Source organism: Ovis canadensis, chromosome 15 (genome assembly GCF_042477335.2).
Source record: "Ovis canadensis isolate MfBH-ARS-UI-01 breed Bighorn chromosome 15, ARS-UI_OviCan_v2, whole genome shotgun sequence".
NCBI lineage: Eukaryota > Metazoa > Chordata > Mammalia > Artiodactyla > Bovidae > Ovis > Ovis canadensis.
The window spans coordinates 50,502,789-50,521,505 of NC_091259.1; the positions used below are offsets into that span (position 1 = coordinate 50,502,789).

The 18,717-nt window shown below is 38.9% G+C and overlaps 1 protein-coding gene across 4 annotated transcripts in view; it reads left to right on the forward strand.

Moving 5' to 3' along the window:
- SBF2 (SET binding factor 2) overlaps positions 1-18,717 on the forward strand; it is a 500,673-nt gene that overhangs the window by 237,530 nt on the left and 244,426 nt on the right. For all 4 annotated transcript variants that reach the window (XM_069554404.1, XM_069554405.1, XM_069554406.1 and 1 more), the window contains exons 4-6: positions 8,132-8,254; positions 9,574-9,684; positions 11,478-11,583. In XM_069554404.1, the coding sequence (XP_069410505.1) occupies positions 8,132-8,254; positions 9,574-9,684; positions 11,478-11,583 (340 nt within the window). The remainder of the gene's footprint in view (positions 1-8,131; positions 8,255-9,573; positions 9,685-11,477; positions 11,584-18,717) is intronic.

The following is an 18,717-nucleotide window of genomic DNA, read 5'->3' on the forward strand; positions in this document are numbered from 1 at the left end:
GCATCTGAATGCAGAGTTCCAAAGAATAGCAAAGAGAGATGAGAAAGCCTTCCTCAGAGATCAGTGCAAAGAAATAGAGGAAAAGAACAGAATGGGAAAGACTACAGATCTCTTCAAGAAAATTAGAGATACCAAGTTAACATTTCATGCAAAGATGGGCTCAGTAAAGGACAGAAATGGTATGGACCTAATAGAAGCAGAAGATATTAAGAAGAGGTGGCAAGAATACACAGGGGAACTGTACAAAAAAGAACTTCATGACCAAGATAATCACGATGGTGTGATCACTCACCTAGAGCCAGACATCCTGGAATGTGAAGTCAAGTGGGCCTTAGAAAGCATCACTACGAACAAAGCTAGTGGAGGTGATGGAATTCCAGTTGAGCTATTTCAAATCCTGGAAGATGATGCTGTGAAAGTGCTGCGCTCATTATGCCAATAAATTTGGAAAACTTAGCAGTGGCCTCAGGACTGGAAAAGGTCAGTTTTCATTCCAATCCCAAAGGCAATGCCAAAGAATGCTCAGAGTACCACACAATTTCACTCATCTCACACGCTAGCAAAGTAATGCTCAAAATTCTCCAAGTGAGGCTTCAGCAATATGTGAACCATAACTTCCAGATGTTCAAGCTGGTTTTAGAAAAGGCAGAGGAACCAGAGATCAAATTGCCAACATCCCCTGGATCCTGGAAAAAGCAAGAGAGTTCCAGAAAAACATCTACTTCTGCTTTATAGACTATGCCAAAGCCTTTGACTGTGTGGATCACAATAAACTGTGGAAAATTCTGAAAGAGGTGGGAATACCAGACCACCTAACCTGCCTCTTGAGAAACCTGTATGCAGGTCAGGAAGCAACAGTTAGAACTGGACATGGAACAACAGACTGGTTCCAAATAGGAAAAGGAGCATGTCAAGGCTGTATATTATCACCCTGCTTATTTAACTTCTATGCAGAGTACATCATGAGAAACTCTGGGCTAGAAGAAGCACAAGCTGGAATCAAGATTGCCGGGAAAAATATCAATAACCTCAGATATGCAGATGATACCACCCTTATGGCAGAAAGTGAAGAGGAGCTAAAAAGCCTCTTGATGAAAGTGAAAGAGGAGAGTGAAAAAGTTGGCTTAAAGCTCAACATTCAGAAAACGAAGATCATGGCATCTAGTCCCATCACTTCATGGGAAATAGATGGGGAAACAGTGTCAGACTTTATTTTGGGGGCTCCAAAATCACTGCAGATGGTGATTGCAGCCATGAAATTAAAAGACACTTACTCCTTGGAAGGAAAGTTATGAGCAACCTAGATAGCATATTCAAAAGCAGAGACATTACTTTGCCAACAAAGGTCCGTCTAGTCAAGGCTATGGTTTTTCCAGTAGTCATGTATGGATGTGAGAGTTGGACTGTGAAGAAAGCTGAGTGCCAAAGAATAGATGCTTTTGACCTGTGGTGTTGGAGAAGCCTCTTGAGAATCCCTTGGACTGCAAGGAGATCCAACCAGTCCATCCTAAGGGAGATCAGTCCTGGGTGTTCATTGGAAGGAATGATGCTAAAGCTGAAACTCCAATACTTTGGCCACCTGATGCGAAGAGCTAACTCATTGGAAAAGACCCTGATGCTGGGAGGGATTGAGGGCAGGAAGAGAAGGGAATGACAGAGGATGAGATGGCTGGATGACATCACCAACTTGATGGACATGAGTTTGGGTGAACTCTGGGATTTGGTGATGGACAGGGAGGCCTGGCGTGCAGCGATTCATGGGGTTGCAATGAGTCGGATACGACTGAGTGACTGAACTGAACTGAAAATGCCGTAGCTTCCAGCAACATTATCTACATTCTGATATTTTCAAATCTCACTTTACTTTTTGAAATGTGAAAATGAATGAAACAGGTATAGAATATATGAATTAAGCATGGTATTAACTTAGTCTTCTTAGGATATAGAACATAGGAATATATACATGTTTCACTTTCATACATTTTCTATGCTGGAACAGCTTGTGACAGCCTTTCTCAGCATATGTTTCATAGGGCACTAGGTCCTCTAGATGCTTTTAATAAAGAGAGTTTCATTGGTCTAGTAAGTTTGAGAAATAATTCATATCTTCTTTGCTTGACATTGCACAAACGAGATTTGCCTATCAAAGTCTGAAAATTCCTGCAGTAAGGAAACCTTTTAAACTTGACTTTATTGTTTCCAAAACTTTTTATTAGGAGACCTTTTTACCTGAGCAATATCTGTTAGCCTCCAGCAGAAGACACTTTTGAAAATGCTGCCTTATAAGTATATATGTTTAAAAAATTTATGGATTGTGTGCCTCTTAAAAATAGGCAGCTTTCTGGATGAATATATAATAGCCCTGCAAATGAATTTGCCCTACTTTTGGAATAGTGGCGAGTCCAGGAGCTATTGAAGGGGAAAATATCAGGGTATTTTCTTTGCTAGAGGTAAACTGCATTCTGAACTGAAGGCTAGTGGCCCAGTTGTCTGAAGCTTTGAAATCCTAAAATGTGTTTATCTCATGTAGTCATTATTTTTCAGACCAATGCAAGAATAAATTAGGTTTTATGATATAGACATGTCAACATAATTAAGGGACTATTAGGCAGGAAATGAAGTTTTCAGGGCAGAATTGTAGACCTTACAGAATTTTGCAACTACTCAGACTCCTTTATTTCCAATTTTGGAAGATCTTAAAGTCCTCAAATTGCTTAGCTGTGGCAACTCTATATAATGGTATACTGTAATAAATTGCTTTTCAAAACGGAAATGTAAAACTGGAAAATTTTTACTTGCATAATTCCTTTCATAATTAAAGAATGGCATTCTAACATGTATACTATCATGTAAGAATTGAATCGCCAGTCTATGTCTGACGCAGGATACAGCATGCTTGGGGCTGGTGCATGGGGATGACCCACAGAGATGTTATGGGGAGGGAGGTGGGAGGGGGGTTCATGTTTGGGAACACATGTAAGAATTAAAGATTTTAAAATTAAAAAAATAAAAAACTATATAAAAAAAGTTAATTGGCAAATAATTGCTTTAAAAATATGTTTACTTATCTGCCATACAACAATGTGAATGAACCGTAAGTTTACATGTGTCCCTCTCTTTTGAACTCCCTCCCACCCCACCCCCCAACCCCGTCCCACTCCTCTAGGTTGTTACGGAGCACTGGGTTGAGCCCCCTGTGCTATATAGCAACTTCCCACTTCATATATTAATGTATATGTTTCGGTGTTACTCTCACAATTCTTCCCGCCTTCCCCTTCATTCTCCTTTTAAAATTGAGTGTTTAAAGAAATTTTGACGGGAGAATTAGTAGGAACTCCCTGGTGGCTCAGACAGTAAAGAATCTGCCTGCAATGCTGGAGACCTGGGTTCAGTCCCTGGGTCGGGAAGATCTCCTGGGGAAGGGAAAGACAACCCGCTCCAGTATTCTTGCCTGGAGAATTTCATGGACAAAGAGCTTGGCAAGCTTCAGTCAATGGGGTTGTAAAGAGTTGGAAACAACTGCGTGGACTGAGTGACTAACACACAAACACACACAGTATGAAACAGTGTTGCTGAAAATGAGCTTCAGTTCAGTTCAGTCCAGTCGCTCAGTCATGTCTGACTCTTTGTGACCCCATGAATTGCAGTGATGGCCTCCCTGTCCATCACCAACTCCCGGAGTTCACTCAGATTCACATCTATCAAGTCAGTGATGCCATCCAGCCATCTCATCCTCTGTCGTCCCCTTCTCCTCCTGCCCCCAGTCCCTCCCAGCATCAGAGTCTTTTCCAGTGAGTCAACTCTCCGCATGAGGTGACCAAAGTACTGGAGTTCATCATTCCTTCCAAAGAAATCCCAGGGCTGATCTCCTTCAGAATGGACTGGTTGAATCTCCTTGCAGTCCAAGGGACTCTCAAGAGTCTTCTTAGCACAGATGATATTGGATGCAGTTTGTCTTTTCAGAATAGAAGAGACAGGAGTCAGGCATCAGGAGTAGAGCAGAGATGAGAATGAAGTATTCTACCTAGGTGGTAGGATAAGCTTCTTACAAATTGTGCCTATCTGCTATATATAGTCATTCCATAAAATAAGTATTCTAATAATTTTTAGGATTTTTGCCTGAGGATATGTTTGAAAGGCAGTAGTTCTTTTAGGGCAGATTTCTATGGTGGGTACTAATTTATCCCATATTATTGAAGCATGAAGAGTTGGAGAGCTACATAGAATGTAAACCACATAGAAGCTGGGAATGCCACTGGTAGATGTGGTCTGTAGTAATAATAGGTAGGAAAAAATATCAGCAAGTGGGCAAGTTGTGGCACATACTTACACTAAATATAAGATAAAATCATCTTATATGTCAGTGTGAGGCAGTTCAGTAAACAGAATTTAAGGTAAATTTGTATCTATTGCTGACGTGCTCAGTCGTGATCGACTCTTGGTGACCCCATTGACTGTAGCCGGCCATGGTCCTCTCTGTCCATGGAATTTCCCCAGGCAAGAATACTGGAGTGGGTTGCCATCTCCTTTTCCATGTATCTTTATTGCTGCTGCTGCTAAGTCACTTCAGTCGTGTCTGACTCATAGACGGCAGCCCACCAGCCTCCCCCGTCCCTGGGATTCTCCAGGCAGGAACACTGGAGTGGGTTGCCATTTCCTTCTCCAATGCATGAACGTGAAAAGTGAAAGTGAAGTCGCTCAGTGGTGTCTGACCCTCAGCAACCCCATGGACTGCAGCCTTCCAGGCTCCTCCATCCATGGGACTTTTCAGGCAAGAGTACTTTGGGACCTACTAAAATCAAGGAATAATCAGCTTGGAAGAAGGCTTGTATGTTTTGTTCAAATGAGAGTAAATATGTGAAAATGCTTTCTACTATAAAATGCCAAATTTCTGACCATTATTATAATGTCTATTACATTTGTATCCTGTGTTTTTAATTTCCTGCTTATTACATTTCTCACATCTTTTCAATATGTGAAAATTTGTCATTGTAAAACACATAACAGAGTTAGTATCACTACAGAATTATTACACAAAATATATTCTAACAGCTATTAAAAAAAAGCACTATTCTTTTACATGATAAATTACTTATTGAAAAAGTTAACCAAAACCACAACACTACTGTCTACTGGAATAAGACTTGTTATAAACAACAATTAAACAAAAATTACAGCAGTGCATTTTTCTTTGAAAAAAGGAATATGAATTTTCTCTAAATTTGGGACATCGTATTCTTATAGAAGAGCTATTGGAATGAAGAATAGCAGCATCTTATGATTTATAGCGCATTTACAAAGTAAAGGTCAAATCTATAATAAAAAGTGATATAAAGAAAATAGACTTGTTTTTATTTAGTATTGATTCATATTATGTCAGACCTTTTTTCTTTCTTGTTAATAATTATTCCACTTAATTAAAGGAAATGACCAATGCATTCTATTTTATGTTTAGGTTAACATAGGTTAATGGTCATGTATATGAAATGATTATGTACTTAAGTGGACTTCTAATGGTACTCTAGGGCAAGTATCACAATCTCATAAAAATGTGGATAACTTTATCTCTTTCAGGAATTTCAGTCATTTTTTTGTCATGCAAGGACAAAATTTGTTAGTAATCCATAAAAATATGATTCATTAAGTGTGGAAATCTTTGGTAAATTCATTTTCATCACATTTTTATTATTTCTAAGAATTCCAGAACCACCCAACCTAATTTTAGCTTTTGCTTTGTAACAAATGAAAATCTTTCAAGAGCATATGGATCTTATCATACATAATAAAAAGTAAACAGATATTTCCCTTTGGATATGTACATTCCGTAGACATCTAATACTTGGTCATATTTCACTGTATAGAAGGTATATGGGGTCCAAGGAAGATAGAAAATATTAATACAGTTCTTGGCCTCCTCGAGTAGAGGTGAAAAACTTCCCTTGGTAAAATAAGATTTTTAATTTTATGTAAGAAAATTCATTCCTGCATGAATGCAGTGAGTAAATATTAGATAAATATCAACTATGTGCCCACCTCTTGTTTTAGAAACTGGGAAATCACCAGTCAACAAAACAGAAGTCGTGGTCTTCATGGAGCACATTCCAATTGAGGCAAAAACCAGAAAACAATATAAGTGAAATGCTGGATGGTAACAAGTGCCATGGAGAAAAATAAAATAAGCAAAGGGAACATAGGTGGGGTTAGGATATTGCAGTTTCAAGTAGGGTGCCAGCAAAGCCTTAATGGAGCAGAAGTTTGCTTGAATGGGAGGAGGAGGGAGATGAGGGAATTACTTGTTTCTGTTCTGGGCAAAGGAATAATAAAGTGTTTGAGACCCTTTCCTGGGAACATGTCCAGCACTTTTGAGGAGCATCAAGGAAGCAAAGTAAGGCTAAAGAGGAATGGAGAAGACTAAAGGGAGCTGATAAAATAACCCAGAAAAGTGACGGTAGTGGCTCACAGTCCTGTGGTAGCAGTGGAGGTGATGAGAAATCGGGATTGCTACCAAGGTTATGAAAGAGAGAGGAATCAGTATTTTTGATTTGCTAAATGGGAGGATAGAATTTGCTTTAGATGAGATAAGAGGTTACTGCAGGAGGAGTGGAGTTCGGGAAGAAAGATGGGAGCTGTATTTTTGTCATATTTGAGAAACCTATTTGTCATCTAAGTGGAGAGGTCAAGCAGTCAGTTGAATCGGAATTTTGTGGCATTTAGGGGAGAGGCTTGGCAGGAGAAATAAGTATGAGCAGGTATGAACAATGCTAAGAATTAACAGTTGGAGAGAAAAATCAGTGAAGGAAAGCTTTCGAGAAGCAAGATAAATTCTAAGCTCCTGGACCTTTGATTAGTGGAAAGGAAAGAGTAAAGGATTCTAGTCAGGGAAAATGTCCTAGCATCTTAGAATATCATTTGGAAATAAATTTGAATATTTTTCTATCTTGGTTTTTTCTTTTCTCTTGAAACTTTTATAGTGCATCATATAGTGTTATGGAGCAGTAGGTGCATGGGAAATATTTGTTGCTTATAAATGAGAATAATATTTTTCTTTTTATATATTTAGTTTATTTTTGGTTGCCTTGGGTATCTGTTGCTGTGCACAGGCTTTCTCCAGTTGCAGAGAGTGGGAGCTACTCTCGAGTTGCGGTGCACAGGCATCAATCCTTCTCATTGAGGTAGCTTCTCTTGTTGCAGAGCATGGGCTCTAGAGCATGCAGGCCTCAGTAGTTGCAGCTCATGGGCTCCAGAGTGCAGACTCAGTAGTCAATGGGACATGGCCTTAGTCGCTCCGCAGCATTATGAGATCTTCCTGAACCAGGGATGGAACCAGTGTCCCCTGCATTGCAAGGTGGATTCTTAACCACTGGAACATTAGGGAAGCCCCAGAATAATACTTTTCAAGTTTATTACATTAACCAGTATTTAATCACTGAATATTTAGGGTTTAAAAAAAATTCTAGATATTTTTATTGTGCTAATAAAATATGCATGACATAAGCTTTACACTTCAGCTATTTTTAACTTTACAGTTCAGTGACAACTGAAACTTAGTTATGTATATAAAAATATCCTCTGTTTTTTAAAAAAATCAACATTGTTGCTCCTGAGAAAAAAGAATTTAGAGCTGTTTGGGCTTTACTTCTAAGAGCATTTTGTAAGATAATCCTAAATGATTATCTCTTTTGCTTGAAAGATGGGGAGAAGCCCAAAAAACAAAACTAAACAGTAGTGCCTTACTTCTAAAACAGATTTCTTTTTCTTGTCTTAAAAACTGAATTTCCATTAAGTGTCATTTGTATTTGTCTAGTCAGTGATGAATTGTGTTTTATTTACCTTTTATTACTGGTACCTCACATAGAAACCAAATGTTCAAATAAAATTGTGCTGTATATCTGGAGCTTAAGGATTTTCAGAAATGTAATGAGTATGCCCTGCTTCATAATTTCTTTGCCTACTTGCCTCTTAGATTCCTCTCAAAGTATGTTCTTTGTTTTTAGTTTGAGTTTTATAAATTATATTTTGTAATTAATTTTGGATTTTATAAATCACATGGAAGTATGTGATATGTCTACATTTTGTCAGTTGTAACCCTAAGAAATTGTCTGTCTGTTGATTACAGTGTCTCTTTTTTTAGGGAACAAAGAAGGAAGAGACTGAAAGTGAAGTGGAAGTGTCTGGTTTGATTCAGCCTGCAGAAGTGTTTGCTCCCAAAAGCCTGGTGTTGGTATCCAGATTAGATTATCCAGAAATTTTTAGGGTAAAGAACTCATAGTTGTTGTTATTGATTTGTATCATTGTATAAATCTATTCTGAGTGAACCATGGTAACAAGTTTTTTTGTACCTAAAATAGCTTTGATTGGAAATTCATCAATAAAATAAAATAACTGTGAATAGAAGAAATGAATTTCATGTTGGATGAAATAAATACCTGAATAAGTTAGTATAACTATTTAAACTTCTAATGATGTTTAAAATATCCTTATATTTAAGGATGTTTAATTTGTTTTAAAATAGGTCCCATCTTTACTGACTCCAAAATTTATGACTCCTAAAGAAATTATTTGATTACTTGTATCAAGTTTAAAATGCATTAGTAATATAACAACTTAGTGTGTTTTTACTGATCTTTTTAGGAGTCCAGGTGACAGGAAATAAGATGAGTATTTGTGATTTCAAATAGTTGTGATCATACTGCTTCCAACATAGCTTTAAAATATTATTTACTTCCAGATATTTTACTTTTTAGATAGAGTTTTCAAATATAGAAAAAAAATTTACTGTAGTTATAAATACATTTGAAAGGAAAGAGGGCTTATTTTTCTTACTTCAATTGCTATCTTTAATATTAGTTATGTTGACCATTGTCTAGAAATCACAGATCTTTTTAGAAAGTATAAATTATACCTTAAAATCTCTCAAGGATTTGAGAAATTAATGCATAATTTCTGGAAAAATTTTCTGTATAGTTGAGATTATATATATTCTTAGTGTCAAGATTTCAGTGACAATTGGTAACTCCTAACAGATACTAATTTTTTAATTATAGATTTTAATAAACTGGAAGATTTATATGATTCCATTTTGTCGTCCATTTTACCACCTACCTTCTTCTGAGCTTAAAGTGTTAATTATATATTCTCTATTTTGCTGTTCTTTGTAATAATTCACATAAGTTAAATTTTTCTGTAAAATAAATGTTCTGAATTATTGATAATCACAAAATAAGGTAAAGTTTCTAAATTTTTTTCTTGAAAATTGGAGTTTTGCAAAATAAGTTGAGACAAAAAGAGTTTTAAGCCTTACAGATTTGCTAGAGTGTTTATCTGAACACAAACACCTGTTTAACAAATTATATACTTCTGTTTTTTATAAACTCATCTTAGAAGCTCATTTAGAGCTTCTGGTTCTGGAGGAAAATTAAATAAACTTAATAACATTTGCTGCTTAAAATTTATTCTGTGGTCACTGTAGAATATACTATGTTCAAAGAGAAACTTTCCTGGGAGCAGATGTCATAATTTATTTTTAGTGCTTGCTTTTTCCATGAAATAACTACATGCATCTTTTGTTTTCAGGCTTGCCTGGGTTTGATCTACACTGTATATGTGGACAGTCTGAATGTCTCCTTGGAAAGTCTCATTGCAAACTTGTGTGCGTGTCTTGTCCCAGCGGCTGGAGGGTCTCAGGTAAACAGAATAAAAAAGAAGATGAAGAGGGCCTGCTTCTCTTCTCCTCTCCTCCAGTTAATTTAATTTATGAAGAAAAGGGGAAAAAAAACGAATTCTTTAAATATTTTCTTTTTAAAGTGGGTCTTAGGGGACTTCCCTGGCGGTCCAGTGGTTAAGACTCCACCCTTCCAATGCAGGGGGCGAGAGTTCAATCCTTGGGAAAAAAAAAAAAAAAGGTCTTAGTTTAGTTAAGCATTGTCCCTGTGGTCTTCCTTCTAGAAACACAAGATTCCATTCTTTTCTTAGGTCATGGGGTTAATTTTAACACAGGGTTCACCTTTCACATTGCATAGTTAGAAGTTATATTCTGTGTAACTTGAAATCTAACTTACATTTTCTTGGGAATGCACTTTTTAAAATTGAATTTCAAATGTGTTCTTTATACCATGCTTATTCCTCTATATGATTACACCTCATTAAAATTTTTTTCAGTGATAAAAATTCAGAGATAACATTAAGAAAACTGTCAGTATAATTTTTTGTAACATTGTAACTACCCCTGGATAGATGAATTCATTTCTTCATTTCCTTGGTTAAAATCAGTTATATGCAGTCCTTAAGACCATTTTGTATGTTGTATGTAATGTTTAGTAGAATAGCTTGCACTTAAGCTTCAGAAGAAGAGGGCTTATTTTTCTCATCTCAGTTGTTTACCTTTAATAATAATATAATAATGATGATGTTGACCATTGTCCAAAATCACAGATCTTCTTTGGAAAGTATAATCTATACCTTAAAGAATTTTGTCATACGTAGATTGAGTGCATGAGGACATTAAACTCTTATACTGAAATAAAGCTTTCTCAAAGTGACATGTCTTTCATCTTCTCTGTGTCTTGAAATTTTTATCTTCTTCTCTGAAGCAGAAAAATGAGAACCTCAGCTTCTATGACTAAATGTTCCTAGGTAACTTAAAAAAACTACTAAAGTCCTAAGATTGATTAGTTGACCACTTACTATGCTTATTCTTATGTAATATCGACGGAAAGAAAAGCCCTCTAAAAATTACATTTTTTAAACTCTGATCGATTAAAAAGTCTGATAGAGATGTTACTTATGGTAAAATTGACATATTTTTCCCTTGCCCTTTGCCTTTTTAACTATCTACTATCTTTCCTAGTGTCTTTTGGTTACTCTTAAGTTTATTTTCCTTCTGCACTCTCTTCCCTCATTCTGTGTGTATTCCAAGGGCAGAATATGAAATGAGAGTTTAGTCACAATCGAACCTAAATTGTAAACCACATGAGTTATTTTATGAGCCTCTATTATGATGAAATTTTTGTTGACATGATTTTATGTATTTTTTTAATTTAAAAAGGATTTTTATTATGACTATTAGAAGTTTTTAAACTATATGTTTCATATTACTGTATTTCTTTTATTTTCCCAGTTTCATTCACATATAACTGGCATATAAATGTTGGCTTTAACATTGTATTATTTTTAAGTTATATGTTACTGTCACTGATTTGTGTGTTTCATTATTACTAAATTTTCACCTTCCAACTACTGAATTTTCTTGTATCATATTCATTTGGGCACAAAGTAACTTTATCTTGTATCCTATTCATTTGGGCACAAAGTAACTTTAGTGTTTTGAGCTGCCTTATTGCCCTTTGCATCTATTAATTGGGTCTTATATGATTGTCATCTGCTCTAAATTTGAACTTCAAAGCGATTTTTTTTATCTTGAGAAAATGTGTGAAAAGAAATCATTTGTTGTATGTATGTCTTTTCCCCCCATTCTGCAGAAGCTGTTTTCCTTGGGTGCAGGGGACAGACAGCTAATCCAGACTCCCTTGCATGACAGTCTTCCTGTCACAGGAACTAGTGTGGCTCTCCTGTTCCAGCAGTTAGGTATGTCTTGTTCTCTATTTTTCAGTGTTTTTCTAAAAGCTTCTGAAAAGAAGATTAATTTTTACACCTACATCACCTGACATGAACCAGGAAAGTAAAAAAGTAAACCATTAAATAAGTTATATGTAAAAGACGTAATTATATGGGTTCTAATCCCAATTAGTATTCATTGTTTTTAACCTAGGCTTCTCTTGCTCTGTAATCACTTAGGCTTTTAGAAACAAAACATAGTTTCTCTGTGCTGTAAAAGATGAATCGGTACTCTGTTTTGTTTTTCCTTAGAAGATAAAACTAAAAGAATCCCTTCCTTTTCATTTCACCACCTGTAACAGGACTTCATCTCTAATTTTCTAGCAATGGCTTGGGTGAAGAATTAAGAGGGAGGACATGAGAAAGTGACCTCTGTACTTTGGACAGCTCATACTTCATTAAAGGAGTAATGTAACTTAGAGTATGTTTCAGATCAACGCTGCCAGAGATTGTAACTTACTTTATCTCTTCAGTCAGTTCAGTTGCTCAGTCATGTCTCACCTTTGTGACCCCATGAATTGCAGCACGCCAGGCCTCCCTGTCCATCACCAACTCCCGGAGTCCACCCACACCCATGTCCATTGAGTCAATGATGCCATCCAACCATCTCATCCTCTGTCGTTCCCTTCTCCTCCTGCCCTCAATCTTTCCCAGCATCAGGGTCTTTTCCAGTGAGTCAGCTCCTCGCATCAGGTGGCCAAAGTATTGGAGTTTCAGCTTCAACATCAGTCCTTCCAATGAACACCCAAGACTTATCTCCTTTAGGATGGACTGGTTGGATCTCCTTGCAGTCCAAGGGACTCTCAAGAGTCTTCTCCAGCACCACAGTTCAAAAGCATCAACTCTTCAGCACTCAGCTTTCTTCACAGTCCAACTCTCACATCCATACATGACCACAGGAAAAACCATAGCCTTGACTAGACGGACCTTTGTTGGCAAAGTAATGTCTCTGCTTTTGAATATGCTATCTAGGTTGGTTATAGCTTTCCTTCCAAGGAGTAAGCCTCTTTTAATTTCATGGCTGCAGTCACCATCCACAGTGATTTTGGAGCCCAGAAAAATAAACTCTGCCACTGTTTCCACTGTTTCCCCATCTATCTGCCTTGAAGTGATGGGACCGGATGCCATGATCTTAGTTTTCTGAATGTTGAGCTTTAAGCCAACTTTTTCACTCTCCTCTTTCACTTTCGTCAAGAGGCTTTTTAGTTCTCTTCACTTTCTGCCAGAAGGGTGGTGTCATCTGCATATCTGAGGTTATTGATATTTTTCCTGGCAATCTTGATTCCAGCTTGTGCTTCCTCCAGCCCAGCGTTTCTCATGATGTACTCTGCATATTAGTTAAGTAAGCAGGGTGACAATACACAGCCTTGACGTACTCCTTTTCCTATTTGGAACGAGTCTGTTGTTCCGTGTCCAGTTACCTCTTACTTGTCTTATATATGTACCTACGTAAGAGTTTCTCACTCAGAGTATGTTTTTCACATTGTTCTCCATCTGTGTTTTTTTATCGTTGAGTTGAAACTGTCCCTTTCCTGAGGGCTCATCTCTACTTCTCCATTGAATTCTTAATTCCTAACACAAAAAATCTACCTTTTTATCTCCCCCCTATCTCAAGTTGAATTTTACTCCCTGCTCAACTCTGAAACACATTACTCCTTTTCCTTTAATAGCCGCATCCTTATTCTTCTTTGTGACTTCCATCAGTGAAATTTAGAGAGCCTCAGAAGAGTTTAATGGTCTTCCCTTGTATCTCAGTTGGTAAGGAATCAGCCTACAATGCAGGAGACTTTGATTCGATTCCTGAGTCAGGAAGATCCTCTGGAGAAGGAAATGACAACCCACCCCAGTATTCTTGACTGTAAAAATCCCATGGACAGAGAAGCCTTGCAGGCCACAGACCATGAAGTCTCCAGAGCTGGACTTGACTCAGTGACTAAATCACCACACATAGAGTTTCTAGTATCCTAATAAAGATGAATGATGGCATCAATCCCAAGGTAGTACTAGTATATCTGCCTCCCCATAGGAGTTTAAACTGTTAAAAATCATGTGTTCCTTTTCTTCCTCCCTGAAAGTTTCTGCTCATTGAATTATCTCAACCAAGTTCAAATTAATTTAATTAAAGCTATTTTGTTTAATGTGTGAAATAGGCATTGACTCCTTGGTGGCACTTATTTCTGTAAAGAATATCTTGTTGATTAAAACCTTCCTCCACAAAGTTTTGGATGTAATTTTAGGGGTTCATGGACTACCTACACAGCCTGTGGATGGTCCCTACTAATCACTGACTTAATTGATTTTAGCTAAGCACTATTCCCTAGTAGCTCAGATGGTAAAGCATCTGATACAATGCAGGAGACCCAGGTTCGATCCCTGGATCAGGCAGATCCCCTGGAGAAGGAAATGGCAACCCACTCCAGTATCCTTGCCTGGAAAAATCCCATGGACAGAGAGCCTGGCACGCTCTACAGTCTATGGCATCAGGAAGAGTTGGACACGACTGAGCAAAAGTTGATCATTGTTGAAGCACTATTCACATGATCTTTTTCATTTAGGAAGACTTGTATGGCTGTACATGGGTCGGCCTTAGGGACAGGGGCTCTGGGTGCTGCAGACTTGGGTATGGCATAAGCCCCCTTGGGGGAGGTCGCCATTAACCCCACTGTAGAGCTCCCAGAACTTACACTGGACTGGGAAATAGACTCTTGGAGGGCACAAAAGAACCTTGTGCATCAGGACCCAGGAGAAAGGAGCAGTGACCCCACAAGAGACTATCCGGACTTGCATGTGAGTGTCCAGGAGTCTCCGGCAGAGGCAAGGGTTGGTGGTGGCCTGCTGCAGGGTTGGGGGCACTGAGTGTAGCAGTACACACATGGGATCTTTGGAGGGAGGTCACCATTATCTTCATTACCTCCACCATGGTTTGGCCCCAGGTAAATGGGGTTTTTCCTGTGGTCATGTATGGATGTGAGAGTTGGACTGTGAAGAAGGCTGAGCGCTGAAGAATTGATGCTTTTGAACTGTGGTGTTGGAGAAGACTCTTGAGAGTCCCTTGGACTGCAAGGAGATCCAACCAGTCCATTCGGAAGGAGATCAACCCTGGGATTTCTTTGGAAGGAATGATGCTAAAGCTGAAACTCCAGTACTTTGGCCACCTCATGAGAAGAGTTGACTCATTGGAAAAAACTGATGCTGAGAGGGACTGGGGGCAGGAGGAGAAGGGGACGACCAAGGATGAGATGGCTGGATGGCATCACGGACTCGATGGACATGAGTCTGAGTGAACTCTGGGAGATGGTGATGAACAGAGAGGCCTGTAGTGCTGCGATTCATGGGGTCAAAAGAGTCGGACACCGACTGAGCAACTGAACTGAAACAGCAGGGAGGGAACACAGCTCTAACCATCAACAGATAATTGGATTAAACATTTATTGAGCACGGCCCCGCCCAACAGAACAAGACCCAGTTTCCACCTCAGTCAGTCTATCCCATCAGGAAGCTTCCATAAGCCTCTTAACCTTCTCTGTCAGAGGGCAGACAACCTGAAAACCACAATCACAGAAAACTAACCAATCTAATCGCATGGACCACAGCCTTGCCTAACTCAGTGAAACTGTGGGCCATGCCATGTAGGGCCACCCAAGACAGAGAGTTCTGCCATCATGTGGTCCACTGGAGAAGGGAATGGCAAGCAACCTCAGTATTCTTGCCTTGAGAACCCCATCCATGAACAGTATGAAAAAGCAAAAAGATAGGACACTGAAAGAGGAGCTCCCCAGGTTGGTAGGTGCCCAATATGCCACTGGAGATCAGTGGAGAAACAACTGCAGAAAGAATGAAGAGATGGAGCCAAAGCAAAAACAGTGCCCAGCTGTGGATGTGACTGGTAAGGTCCGATGCTGTAAAGAGCAATATTGCATAGGAACCTGGAATGTCAGGTCCATGAATCAAGGCAAATTGGAAGTGATAAAACAGGAGACGGCAAGAGTGAACATTGATATTTTACGAATCAGTGAACTAAAATGGACTAGAATGGATGAATTTAACTCAAATGACCATTGTATCTACTATTGTGGGCAAGAATTCCTTAGAAGAAATGGAGTAGCCCTCATAGTCAACAAGAGTTCGGAGCACAGTACTTGGGTGCAATCTCAAAAACGACAGAATGATCTTTGTTCATTTCCAAGGCAAACCATTCAATATCATAGTAATCTATGTCTATGCCCCGACCAGTAATGCTGAAGAAGCTGAAGTTGAATGTTTTTATGAACACCTACAAGACCTTCTAGAACTAACAGCCAAAAAAGATGTCCTTTTCATTATAGGGGACTGGAATGCAAAAGTAGGAAGTCAAGAAGCACCTGGAGTAACAGGCAAATTTGGCTTTGGAGTTCAGAGTGAAGCAGGGCAAAGGCTAATAAAGTTTTGCCAAGAGAATGCACTGGTCATAGGAAACACCCTCTTCGAAAAACACAAGAGGAGACTCTACACATGGACATCACCAGATGGTCAACACCAAAATCAGATTGATTATATTCTTTGCAGCCAAACAAGGAGAAGCTCTACAGTCAGAAAAAACAAGACTAGGAGCTGACTGTGGCTCAGATCATGAACTCCTTATTGCCAAATTCAGACTTTAATTGAAGAAAGTAGGGAAAACCACTGGGTCATTCAGGTATGACCTAAATCAAATCCCTTATGATTATACAGTGGAAGTGAGAAATAGATTTAAGGGACTAGATCTGATAGATAGAGTGCCTGATGAACTATGGAATGAGGTTCGTGACATTGTACAGGAAACAGGGATCAAGACCAACCTCAAGAAAAAGAAATGCAAAACAGCAAAAGGGCTCTCTGAGGATGCCTTACAAGTAGCTGTAAAAGAAGAGAAGCAAAAAGCAAAGGAGAAAAGGAAAGATTATACCCATTTGAATGCAGAGTTCCAAAGAATAGCAAGGAGAGATAAGAAAGCCTTCCTCAGAGATCAATGCAAAGAAATAGAGGAAAACAAAAGAATGGGAAAGATTAGAGATTTCTTCAAGAAAATTAGAGATACCAAGGGAACATTTCATGCACAGATGGGCTCACTAAAGGACAGAAATGGTCTGGACCTAACAGAAGCAGAAGATATTAAGAAGAGGTGGCAAGAATACACAGAAGAATTGTATAAAAAAGATCTTCATGACCCAGATAATCACGATGCTGTGATCACTCACCTAGAGCCAGACATCCTGGAATGTGAAGTCAAGTGGGCCTTAGGAATTATCACTACGAACAAAGCTAGTGGAGGTGATGGAATTCCAGTGGAGCTATTTCAAATCCTGGAAGATGATGCTGTGAAAGTGCTGCACTCAATATGCCAGCAAATTTGGAAAACTCAGCAGTGGCCACATGACTGGAAAAGGTCAGTTTTCATTCCAATCCCAAAGAAAGGCAATGCCAAAGAATGCTCAAACTACTGCACAGTTACACTCATCTCACATGCTAATAAGGTAAAGCCCAAAATTCTCCAAGCCAGGATTCAATAGTATGTGAACCGTGAACTTCCAGATATTCAAGCTAGACTTAGAAAAGGCAGAGGAACCAGAGATCAAATTGCCAACATCCACTGGAGCATCGAAAAAGCAAGAGAATTCCAGGAAAACATCTACTTCTGCTTTATAGACTATGCCAAAGCCTTTGACTGTTTGGATCACAATAAACTGTGGAAAATTCTGAAAGAGATGGGAATACCAGACCACCTGACCTGCTTCTTGAGAAACCTGTATGCAGGTCAGGAAGCAGCAGTTTGAACCAGACATGGAACAACAGACTGGTTCCAAATAGGAAAAGGAGTACGTCGAGGCTGTATATTGTCACTGTGCTTGTGCTTATTTAACTTCTATGCAGAGTACATCATGAGAAATGCTGGGCTGGAGGAAGCACAAGCTGGAATCAAGATTGCCGGGAGAAATATCAATAACCTCAGATACGCAGATGACACCACCATTATGGCAGAAAGTGAAGAACTAAAGAGCCTCTTGATGACAGTGAAAGAGGAGAGTGAAAAAGTTGGCTTAAAGCTCAACATTCAGAAAACTAAGATCATGGCATCCGATCCCATCACTTTATGGCAGTTAGATGGGGAAATAGTGGAAACAGTGACAGACTCTATTTTGGGGGGCTCCAAAATCACTGTAGATGGTGATTGCAGCCATGAAATTAAAATACACTTGCTCCTTGGAAGAAAAGCTATGACCAACCTAGATAGCATATTCAAAAGCAGAGACATTACTTTGGCAACAAAGGTCTGTTTAGTCAAAGCTATGGTTTTTTCAGTAGCCATGCATGGATGTGAGAGTTGGACTATAAAGAAAGCTGAGCACCAAAGAATTGATGCTTTTGAACTGTGGTGTTGGAGAAGACTCTTGAGAGTCCCTTGGACTGCAAGGAGATCCAACCAGTCCATCCTAAAGGAAATCAGTCCCAAATATTCATTGGAAGGACTGATGTTGAAGCTGAAACTCCAATCCTTTGGCCACCTGATGCGAAGAGCTGACTCTTTGACAATGCTGAGAAAAATTGAAAGCGGGAGGAGAAGGGGACAACAGAGAATGCGGTGTTTGTCTGACATCTCCAACTCAGTGGGCATGAGTGTAAACAAGCTCCCGGAGTTGGTGACGAACAGGGAAGCCTGGCATGCTGCAGTCCATGGGGTCACAAAGAGTTAGACACAACTGGACGATGGAACTGAACTGAACTGAACTAACCTTGCCAAACACTACCTATATTTTGCCCAAGAGATTAAGTCTGATTCTGATCCCAGAAAATACAGAAGGTAGGGAACACATTGCTTCCAGAGACTGCAGTTTTCAAAATCCAGGCTCTCAGAAACTGTTGGTCAATGTCAAAAATTATTTAACAAATAAATTATATGGAGGAGGAACCTGAAGAGTAAAAATGCTTTGAGGGTCTTCCCTGGTAGTCCAGTGGTTAAGACTGCATGCTTCCACTGCAGGGCATGCAGGTTCTAATCCTTGTCATGGGACCAAGATCCAGCATGCCACATGGAGTGGACAAGAAATGAGAGATTTGAAATAGATTCCGTTTTTAGCAGAGTGAGGT